We start from the raw sequence: 12,131 nt of genomic DNA on the forward strand, positions 1-12,131 counted from the left end.
TTTCTTTTCCTAGGTGTTTATTGCTTTTTAGTTATTGTGAAAAAATGCACACAGGAAAAATGAAGGCATAATGACTTGCCCTACACCTATCACCTAAATATAACAACATTTTTCCACCCCCTCATTTTTTGACCAAAATATTTTAAAAACATGACATTTTCCCCCAAACACATAAATAATGCGTTTCTGAAAGGACATTTTTCTGCATAACCGTAAAACCATCATCAACAATAAAAAAAATTAACAATAAATCCTTAATATTACCTAAACCAATCCTTGTACAGGTTTCCCCATTTATCTCTGACGACTTCGTATCTCATAATCCATTTTGTCTTTTTGTTCTCTTAATCTAGAGTAGTTCCCTCAACCCATCCAACCTTTTATTTTTTCTCACATTACATTTTCTTCTTGCCAATGGGGATATTGTCTGCTTTCTCACCTTTTGAACTTGTCTGAACATGTCATCTTTCCCTGGATTTTCTGAGAGCTGAATTTAGGTCTAAAAACTTAATTATATTCAGATAACTGGATACTAGAACAACTCGGGGTTTGGGGGCACAACTCTCCACACAGTCAAAAATCCCCATATAACTTGGGGTTGGCCCTCCATATGTGTGGTTCCTCTGTTCCTCTGTTTCCAGGTGCTGCACCCACAGATTCAACCAACGACGGATCGTGCAGTACTGCGGCATTTGCTATTGGAAAAAATCTGCATTATAAATGGGCCTGCACAGTTCAAAACCATATTGTTCAAGGGTCAAGCATATGTATTTACCCTTTTTAAGTATAGAGAAATGCACTAAAAAGGTCCCATACTTTGACTTCCAGTATAACTTCTCTTCCTGCTTGTCCTCCCTCCCTCCCTTTTTCCACATAAGAGAATATAGTTTGAAAATTCAAATAGTACAGAAGCGCACAGGTTAAAAGCTCTCCACTTCTGAGTCAACCCCTCCCTGATGATTTTTCTTCTTTTCATATGAAAATGTGCCTTTACCATCCAGCTTTACATGTGAAAGAAAGGTTGATTTTTTTTTTTTAAGTCACCTCATAGATGACTTTATTAACAACCTTTGGACTAAACTCGCCCAGGTTTCTAGATAATATTCCATTATTGAACTTATAACTTGTAAAAGCATGACTTTTAAATATCATTCTCAAATGGTTCAAACTAGTATTTGCATTTTCTTTTTTGGGGGGGGCACTCCATGGTATATGTTCTGGGCAGAGGATCAGATTGGGGCCACAGTTGTGACCAGCTGCAACGCCAGATACTTTAACCAACTTTGCCCGCCTGGGAATCAAACCTGCGTCCTGGTGCAGACACACCACCGATCCCATTGGGCCACAGCGGGGACTCTTCCATTTTATTCTTTAGCTACACAATCTGGTTTCTTCTTGGCTTTGAGACCCCATCACACAGACAGCCAAGGAAGCCAATGAGTATCTGACTGAGCCCAAACAGGATCTCAAGAAAGCCCACAAGCAGTAGACCTAGATACACTGAGAAGTGGATAATCCTGTGTTTGTTTTCTATAGAGTCGAAATTTAAGCCGTTACGGATCGCTGTGTCATTGATGTAGGGATTATTGAAATCCGTCGAAGCAACACAAGAATCATTGAAGAACCACTGCAGATTGAGGGAGTCTAGATGATGGACACTGAAAAAAAAAAAAAGATAAAAATAAGATTCTCAGGAATACCACTGACCATCTAAAGAATGCAGCATTGTGCCCGGGAATTGTATAAAGCATAAAGACTAAAAATGTCATGTGATTCCACCTCTTTATGCAGAGCTCTTATAATGGCTAAAGACGTGGAAATAAAGGCGCTCCCTCTCTTAAGGAGTTCAATTCTTGGTGCAAAACTGCAGTGTCGCATCTGCTCTTAAACCAGATGTACAATTTTTACTCACAAAGGACAAGTGAAATATGTCAAATGAAAGTGATCTGTGCCTGCTGTAAGACGACAGGGAACATGAGACAATTTTAACCCTTCACGTCTGTCCTGACATGATTTTCGTTGGTTTTCTGCAGTAAGACTAGGTGTTCTAGTCTTTGCATTTCTGGAAACCAGTAGCTGATACTCAGCCTGGGAAAATGCCACAGTATTTTAGCACATGGAATATGAGTTGGCTTTTTGCAGTTTGCACCAAGCATCAGATCACTCTTATGTAATTGTTACTCTCTGACTGTCTGTCTCCCCAACTAGTGTGGGGCCGCCTTGATGCTCTGACCTCCAGCTTAGCCTGGTGCCTGTACATGGTGGGTGGTCATCGGCTGAGCCCTGGACGTGTGTAACAAACATCTGTGGTTGAAATCTCTACTTTTATACTCCAGCTCTACGAATAAAGGGAATTTCTTTAGATTTCGATTCACAACAACTGTAGGACGCAAATTTGGAGAGATTTTGATGCAGCAAGGTAAGGAAAAAGGAAAAATTTTTTCATGTAACTGCAGAAGTAAATTCTAGTTACTTTCCGTAGGGAACAATATATAGATAACAAATGAATAAGGTTGTCCTTTTCTTCTAGTTTTACAAATGTACCTAGATTCAGGCACAGAACCATCTTATAAGACTGAAATGAACCCTTTCCACATAACTGTGCAGCATTATTTGTTACTTCACGACTTAAGCTTTTGATGCATTCCTGTGCCTTCAGTGTATTTGTAACATGTTTGAATGATTCCATTGTCTACTGCTTTGTTTCTTTTAGGGCTTAGCGGAAAGCCTCTAGATTTTATTTATTGTTTTTACTCAATTTTTCAAATTAGAAAAGTCATATGTGCTAAAGGCTTACAAATTAATGAGTTCAGAAATGTAGAAAGTCAGCTCTTGCTTCACTCCCCCAGGGCTTCCTATATGACCTACTCCAAGGATGGAAGTTAAGGTTCTGGTGTCTGTTTCCAGAAATGTTTTATATACATGCACATACGCAGCCATAGATTTTTACAGGACAAGGATAATCCATCTCAGCAGCTACTCCTCCGGACAAGCCCATACCCAAAGCCTTCTGAAAGCAGCGATTCCTCCGCTTCTATGAGACTGTGCCGATTGGGATTGAGGTGCTAAGCCCCTAAGAGTCTGTCCCCTGAGAGAAAACACGGCACCAGGTCAGCCCCACACTGTCTGATCTAAGCTGCAGCTTGTGTGGCAGTCCGCGAAGAGGTACTCACGTTAGGTTTCGTAAAGAAATTTCACAGCTGAGAGTGCTGTTGCTTTCAGAGTTACAAATGAGAGGGCCTTCCCACAGAGCCTGGAAAGACACCAGCAGGCAGTACCCGCCACCAATGACTGTGATCACATTCAGAAGTGACGAAAGAAACATCTGAAAAAAACACAGTGGGCACATTTGCACACGTCACGACAGGTTCTCGGTCCGCGTCCAGGTTCAGCAGCACGTGGGGGCCTTATCATCAATTGCTGCCATTCTCCAGCTGCCTTATAGTCCCAGATCTTAAGATCGCAGTTTGATAAGGTGTGACTTAGGCAAGAAGGCAGAGGGCAAAGTCCCTGCCAGTTGATTAGACTCACTCAAAGAGCCTTGGTTTTGCCGCTGTTTCTGAAAAACCTGAACTTTTTATCTCTACCTGGGTCTCGTCCATTTCAACTGTCTGCTACCATGGATCAGACATGATCCATGACTAGCAGAGCAATCTGTAAATGACTAGCAGAGCAATTGTAATTCTAGATAAATATCAAATGTCACAAAAAGGCAATTTTAAAAATATAAATTTTCAGGAGTTCCCTTCGTGGCTCAGCGATTAGTTAACGAACCCGACTAGAATCCATGAGGACACCGGTTCGATCCCTGCCTCCATCAATGGTTAAGGATCTGGTATTGCCATGAGCTGTGGTGTAGGTCGCAGATGCTACTCGGATCCCTGGTTCCTATAGCTGTGGTGTAGAATGGCAGCTGTAGCTCCGATTAGACCCCTAGCCTGGGAACCTCCATATGTCACAGGTGTGGCCCTAAAAAGCAAAAATAAAATAAAAATATATGTATATGTATACACATATATAATATAAATATGTTTTCTCACGGATATAAATACATAATTGGATACATGGATTCTTTTAAACAGTAGCACTCACCCCTGGAAGCACATTAGAATCACTTAAAGGACTTTTGGAAAAAAACGGATGCAGAATCTCTGGGGGGTCTGGGGGAGCCGCCAGGCATTAATATTTTTAAGATGTTCCCCAAGGGATTCTAATGTTCCCATCAGGCTAAGAACCATTGCTTTCAGATCTCAAGCTCAGCCAGGAATATTTCCTGTGACTGCTTATTTATTGACCTACCTGCTTCCTCAAAGAATAAGAGCCCTCAGTATTAGCAACAATGTCCACGGCATAACTGGTGTAAAGACTGAGAATACTGAAGGCTGATCAATTTGGATACAGATCTACCTACGAACACTGGCAAGTTGTTTGCTCTCTCGGAGGATCAATTTCTTATGTCAAAACAGGAGGTAGTTAATAAAACTTAGGGGTTTTCAGAGGAGGAAATAGACAACGTATGTGAATATGTTCTGAGCATAGTGACAGAAGGTTAATCAATGTTAATATCCTTTTAACTTAGTTACAATTTTATGCATGGTCGGCGTCTATTCAATATTGGAAAAAAAATGACAGGTGTCTCCCTTAACTGGATAAAGAAAATTCACATGCCCATCCCAATAAACCAATCTTTCACATGTATAAGAGAACTGAAGATACGTTTTTCCCTAAGCATTTTATACACACCACCAAAGCAACAAATATTTTTTTTTTTTTTTTTTTTTTTTTTTTTTTTTTTTTTTTTTTGTCTTTTTGCTATTTCTTGGGCCGCTCCTGCGGCATATGGAGGTTCCCAGGCTAGGGGTCGAATTGGAGCTGTAGCCACTGACCTACGCCAGGGCCACAGCAACAAGGGATCCGAGCCGCGTCTGCAACCTAATCACAGCTCACGGCAACGGATCGTTAACCACTGAGCAAGGCAGGGACCGAACCTCATGGTTCCTAGTCGGATTCGTTAACCACTGCTCCACGATGGGAACTTCCAAATATTTGACTATTGATTACAACTCGGCGTGTGTTCTAAATCTCCTTTCTTTGAAAACCCTTAGGTTGAAACTGAAGGTTGAGGAAAGATCTGAAAGCTGGCTTCAAAATGAAATTTTTATGGGGGAAAAAAGACAAACTTCACACTTTTGGTATTATCATTAAGCATCCTAAACAGTATGTTTCTAGGACTGGCCCTGCCACTTGGAGCCACACGGGAATTTGGGATGCTGATGAGTGGGTGGCTTTGCCAAGACGTGGGTGGGTGACTGCTGTGCACTTCTGCCCCCAGCCCAGCTACAGAGCACTCACCCCGCTCTTGTTGTTGCAGCATGCTCTTTTTCTCGCTGCCAAGGACATTGTCGTTGCAGGAATGGCCTGGAAATTACATCAACAGGAATGATGGTATTATTACTTCTCATCAGATGATAAAGCCGTCGTCCCCACCTTCCACTTACGAACAGTTGTGGGAAACCAAGACTCAAGAGAACAAAAAAGGAAATCTGGCAATGTCCTTTTTCTTGTGACCTTTGTGACACCAATTTCGACCATAAAGATTAAAGAAGGGGGGGATGGGGGATTTCAGGATAGCAGTTTCAACCACATTCTTACTTTACTCTGAGTCATCATTACAGAGACTTGGATTTTAAATAGACCCAAATAAGTTATTATTAATTATTTTGGAAGGAATATTTCTGAACGAACTGGTTGCATCATCCAAAATTCACTTTTTTTTTTTTTTTTTACAATAATCTGCAACCACTTACCCAATTTCCCTGAAATTGTATGAATTCATTTAGCAAGCATTCAGAAAGGAAACTGATGGTTTTGTTTGCCTGGCAGTTGGGAACTAAGAATTCTGTCACCACTTTTCTCGGGCTTCCTGAACTTTCACTGCCAGGTCACCATCAGTTCACGGGTTCCCCCAAATTTATGATTTGAGAATTATTTTTAGTTCCACATCCACCTTTACTCCTGCATCCATAGAATGCTCTCACTCACATGGATGCTGAGAATTCCCTTAAGGACATTCTGTGTCCAGGCAATACATACTGCTGGGGAAAAATCTAAGAAAGGATCCCAGGTTCTCAGGACAGAGGTTACAAGTTTTACTAATAGCTAGTCAGCAGCTATGACTAGAAATGCTTCCAGAAAGAAGTTTTGCATCACTGAAGAGTGGAGTGTAAAAGACTTCCTTCCACTTAAGAAATTTTAGCCTAGAGGGGTTTTGGGTTTGTTCGTTTTTGTTTTTGCCATCTCATCACAGCTGCCCTTGAGTAATTCTTTGTTTCCTTCCACTTTGGCTTTTTGACATTTTATGGAGCTCTAACAACATGCCAGGCGCGGTGAGAGGTGCTCTCCATGATTTAGTTCATTTGCAGCTTCCTGAAAATCCTATGGGGTAGGTGTGAATTATACCCATTTTACTGGGGCAGCAAACTGAGGCACAGAAAACTGGAGTAACTTGCCTAAGAAAGTGGAAGAGTTGGGGCCCTCCTGTTGTGGCTCAGCAGAAATGAATCTGACTAGTATCCATGAGGGCATGGGTTCGATCCCTGGCCTCACTCAGTGGGTTGAGAATCCAGCGTTGCCGTGAGCTATGGTGTAGGTCTCAGACGCAGCTCGGACCTGGCGTTGCTGTGGCTCTGGCGTAGATTGGCAGCTATAGCTCTGATTCGACCCCTAGCCTGGGAACCTCCATATGCTGCAGGTGCGGCCCTAAAAAAAAAAGAAGAAGAAGAAGAAAGAATGAGAGAAAGAGGAAGAGTTGGGATTCAAATCTGGGCATTAGGTTTCAGAGCCCAGACTCTTAACCACTATTCCAACCACGCTGGCCAATTCTTAGAATCCTCCTCTATTCCTTCCTAGAGCCTGTTCATTCTGAACCTCCCCACCATCCCCAGCACCATCACCCTCACTCATCTCCTAGTCCTTCTAATTGCTCCTTCCCCAACCTATTCTTCCCAAGACCACGTCTGCCTTTGTTCTCTCAGAGCAGGTCTAAGACTGAACAGCCTTACGAGGCAGATCTGCCAGTGAACTTCACCCGACACTGACCATGTGCTGACTCCGTGTCACTTCCAGTAAACACTTTGTGTTGTTATCAAGCTTTGCTTACATATTGCTCTGAACACCAGCACCCTTATCATTCAGAGGTCACTTTTATGTGTGGCAGCCTAGCCACTCAAGGCAAAGAAAATTTTAAGGGAAAAGAAATTTATGCCCCCAGGAAGTGTCCGTGTTCATGGGCTAAACTTTTGTTTTCCTCACAAGTGATGCTACCTCCTGAGCTTAAGAACAGGAACTGGCAAATACTGGCCTGCCGCCTCTTTTTTTAAGTTTTATTAAAACACAGCCATGCCCATTTGCTTACTTATAATCTGTGTTGCTTTTATGCACCCAGCAGAAGAGCTGAATGGTTGTGAAAGAGATGACTGGCTTACAAAGCCTAAAATATTCACTACCTGGCTCATCAAAAAAAAAAAAAAAAAAAAAAAAAATCGTTAACCCTTGGTTTAGAAAATAAAGTAATCCATTAAAAGAAAGTTGGAGCAACATGGAATTACAATTTAAAGGGATAACTCATTCTAATTTCCTTATTGATGTAAATTCAACTCTTTCTTAAAGATTATATCAGAGATGCTGAAAGAGTACTTGCACAGTCTTTGCCCTTGCAAAGGGGTTTTATAAAGGAATAATAACTAATCATATGGAATCCCCATGGTTGACTACACTTTAACACATTTTTGTATATCATTACAGGTACTAGACAACTCACTGTATTTCATTTTGCCCATCCAGAGCTTTGGAAATTATAGGATAAACATTAAAATGTTAAAATGTGCAAGCACGTGTGTGTGTGTGTGTGTGTGTGTGTGTGTGTGTGTGTGTGACTGAATTATAAATCTTCCAGATAATCTCCTGCCAAGAAAAGAAGAAATTTCGAGAATACCCCTTCCCTTCAATTCCTAAGGACATTTGCATGCATAAGAATTTTTGTGATTTTTTGGGGGTTTTTTTTGGGGGGTTGTTTGTTTTTGCTTTTTAGGCCCACACCCCCAGCATATGGAAGTTTCAAGGCTAGGGCTCGAATTGGAGCTACAGCTTCCAGCCTATGCCACAGCCACAGCAACGCGGATCCGAGCCACATCTGTGAATTACACCACAGCTCATGGCAATGCCAGATCCTTAACCCACTGAGCGAGGCCAGGGATCCAACTCGCATCCTCATGGATCCTTCGTTAAGTGCTGAACCCTGAAGGGATCTCCCTGAATTTCTTTTTCTCGACAGTCTTTTGTTTTCATAAAGTAAAGTAGCATTTTTCATTTTTCTTTAGAGAAACCCACACTTTCATCCAGTTTTAGAAGGCAGATAATTTCATAAATGAAGTACAGAGGAGGTTTAGACCATTGCAACTCTAATAGAGTTCAAACTTTTGGGATTCTTCTAAGTACTTGAACATGAGAGTAACCCACAAAGCCATGGCTTATCATAAATATTAAAACCGTATTTGGGAGTTCCCTGGTGGCCTAGCAGTTAAGGATCCAGCATTGCTACTGCTGTGGCATGGGTTTGATTCCTGGCCAGGAACTTCTTCTGTATGCCATGGGCACAGCCAAAAATCGATAAAAACAAAAACTATATTTTGAGAATTCTTATTATACACAGTATCTTATAATTTGTTTAATGTGCAACAATTTGTTCTCTGTTAAGACTTTAATAATGGACGAGTTATTATGTAATAAGTGAGCTCAATAATAAGCATGATTAATATCAGACTTACAGCTCATCTAGAAAATAAAGTGGCCTTTGTATTTTTTTAGAGTAAACGTTTCAGGTCTTTTTTTTTTTAGTACTTGGGAGAAGAATGTGTATTGATTTTTCCATTTAGCAGATAATAGTGAAGATAATTATGTAAAATTTTTATTCTTAGTCATGGTTTCAAAGGATGATCTATCTCTGTTTTCAATAAATCATAAAACCATAAAATGTCTGATGAAGTAATCAGTAATGAATTCTGTACTCGTTATTATTAACTACTTCCTGCAAAATCCCCTGTTTTTGAAACAACACTAATTTAAAAGTCTACAGATTAGAAAGATTTCAATAACTATGACAAAAATGCTTCCAAGGCAGCGATTTCTTCTTTGTTAACTTTTCTGTGTATTTACAAGTATATTGAGAGTTCAATATTTTGAACTAGTCAGTATTTTGACAAATGTAAAGGACACAACTCCCTTCGAAAAATGATATTCTTGGACTTCCCATTGTGGCACAGCGGAAACAAATCCGATTATTATCCATGAAGATGCAGGTTCGATCCTTGACCTCGCTCAGTGGGTTAAGGATCCGGCGTTGCATGAGCTGTGGTGTAGGTCGCAGATGTTGCTCTGATCTGGCATTGCTGTGGCTCCCATTTGACCCCTAGCCTGGGCACCTCTATATGCTCCAGGTGCAACCCTAAAAAAAAATTTATATATATACATATATATATGTGTGTGTGTATATATATGTGTGTGTGTGTGTGTGTGTATATGTGTGTGTGTGTGTGTGTATATATATTCTTCCACATTCTATACATAGCCAATGATCAGGAAAATACACCTGAATTCTGAGCCCTTCTAGCATCCACCTCTTTGCTTGTGAGCTTAGTCCAGAATTTGAGGCACCATCTGTAAAATGTCCATTGAACTTTTCAGAGTTATTTGATGTTTGAAGCTATTCCACGATACTAAGCAAGAGAGAGAGCCTGGTACCAGGATATCGTGAGTATTGATTAAGGATGACAAAGCAAATTTAATCATGGAACAAGAAAGTCCAGATTCTCTGAAATGGTTTCACATGCATATAATCTTTCTGTGCTTCAGTTTCTTGGTCACTTAAATTTATGAGTCACGCTGTAGCTGTCTTTCTTTCCCTTTTGCCAGCCTGAGAGAGGTCGGGAGGATGATGGTGCTAATCCCGGTGGGAAACAGCACTTTGGAACCAGGTAAATCTGGGCTTGGGTTTCACACCGGCTATGTGACCTTGATAAAGTCTTAACCTTCTTTTTGTAGTCTGTTAAAACGCAAATATGAACAACTACTCAGCCAAAGGATTATATAGTTTAAATAAGATGTTGTAATGTATGACCACTTAATAGCTCTCTCTCTCTCTCTGTTTCATATGTAATGACCCAAGACTGTTTTCATGTAAGTCTGGGGATAAGACTAGAAACAATAACTGATCATCATTGTGACACACACACACACACACACACACACACACACACACACACACACACACACAGGCGCATCATTTCTCTGGCATTCATGAGAATGCCCTTAGGTAACAACCAAGTGATAGAACAAAAACAAGCCTTTTGAATGGATTTTCAAACCGCAATATCTACACCTCATTTTACTGATACGGAAGCAAATCACAGATAAATGATTGGCTAACAGTAATGGAGACAGAACCAGAGCTGAGATGCTCTGTCAGGTCTGAAAACAGTTATGTGTTGCTCTCCACAGTGGGGGCCCACCCAGGCGGGGGCCGCAGAATCCCCGTGACGAGGTCTCTAAATTGACATCTGCAGGGACCTCAGGTGGTTTATGGTCAGGGATGTGGGGAGTTCTGTGTTCCACTGCTCTGCTGCAGCTTTCAACAAAGACAGACTTATTAATAATCACCAAATGTTAAACAAGCACCATGATGTTTGCCTTGGAAGATCTGAGTCGAAAAGTCCTGAGCTTAAAAAGCCAGGGTTTCAAGTCCCAAACCTCAGAGGCCAACGCCCCTTGGTGCAGGCCATGCTCTACTCGTGCCTCCAGTTAACATCCCGGAGAGTCATCGTGCGTGGAATGTTCCTTCCCATTCCTCCTGAGCACTTCCCACTCCTGCTGTACTCCCCGTGAATACTTAGAGATTGGTGTTCGCAAAGGGAAGGAATTCAAAAAGTCCCTAAAACTGGGAGTTCCTGCTGTGGCACAGTGAGTTAAGAATCAGACTGTAGCAGCTCAGGTCCCTGCAGAGGCATGGGTTCGATCCCCTACCTGGCACAGTGGATTAAAGGATACGGGGTTGCTACAGCTACAGCATAGGTCACAGCTGCAGCTTGGATTCAAACCCTGGCCTGGGAACTTCCATATGCCTCAGGTGTGGCCATAAAAAATATAAAAGTCCCTAACACCAACGATAAAGCTCGAAAGAGCAAGCTTACATGTGAAGAAGTATCATAGGTAATAACCCAACCAACTTTTATGTATTATTATTTTTTGCCTAAGCTCCCTAGCCTGTACCACAGTGTATTTAAATTGTTGTTCTTCCCTGATGCCAATATAAATTTAATACCACACCCGTGGCTCCTCACTATATCCTAAGCCAAGACATAGCTTAGTGCAAGGCTGAAAGATGATCTGCAGCTCATCTTTGGTAAGACAGGTAGGTCTTTCTGCGACCTGAGTCAAATAAATTTCACTCACCATCAGACCTGCGCCGACAATTCCGGGGAACCACCGCTCAAAGCAAGAGATGGGGTTTTGAAAAACTTCATCTTCATCAACCAAGTTGACCACGAAAGGTATTGCGTTGAGAATGACTCCCAGCAGCAGTAGAACCAGCAGGCTGAATCCATTGCAGGCTGTCCAGCCTTCACAGCAGGTCATGGTCACCCCCTGGTTCAAGCAGAACCCCTGGCAAAGTGGCTGTTTGTGTGGCACTGTCTTGCCTTTTATCCTGAGCCTTCTAGTTAAAGTTCAGCACTTATTAAAAAAAAATTGCAGAAAGTTCAGAGTCCAAGAGGGCGGGACATTATTATGAAGAGTATTACAGGAAGTAAGGATGATTTTATATTGTGATGGAGTGAGGGAAGAAGGTGAAAAAAAAAAAAAAACCCAGAGTTTCTGTTAGATAAATTTATCCTTTAAAGGAGGCAGATAAAACTTAAAAAGAAAGGCTTAAATAAGTTCTCTAACATATTTTACATTTTACTTGTATGCCATATAAAAAGTAAAAATGAGAATATTCAATTAATATAAATTACTTTTTTTTCTTTCTTTTTTTTCTTTTTTTTTTTTCAGCCATGCCCATGGCATGTGGAAATTCTCAG

The 12,131-nt window shown here is 41.1% G+C and overlaps 1 protein-coding gene across 1 annotated transcript; it reads right to left on the bottom strand.

Moving 5' to 3' along the window:
- TM4SF20 (transmembrane 4 L six family member 20) lies at positions 1–11,764 on the bottom strand. The gene is made up of 4 exons (XM_003133694.5): positions 11,506–11,764; positions 5,353–5,418; positions 3,174–3,325; positions 1–1,658 (listed from the first exon to the last, which is right to left on the bottom strand). Exons 1-4 carry the CDS (start codon positions 11,686–11,688, stop codon positions 1,376–1,378), a joined length of 684 nt encoding a protein of 227 aa, XP_003133742.2. The 5' UTR covers positions 11,689–11,764; the 3' UTR covers positions 1–1,375.

The sequence above is a fragment of the Sus scrofa genome, chromosome 15, assembly GCF_000003025.6.
Source record: "Sus scrofa isolate TJ Tabasco breed Duroc chromosome 15, Sscrofa11.1, whole genome shotgun sequence".
Taxonomy (NCBI): Eukaryota; Metazoa; Chordata; class Mammalia; order Artiodactyla; family Suidae; genus Sus; species Sus scrofa.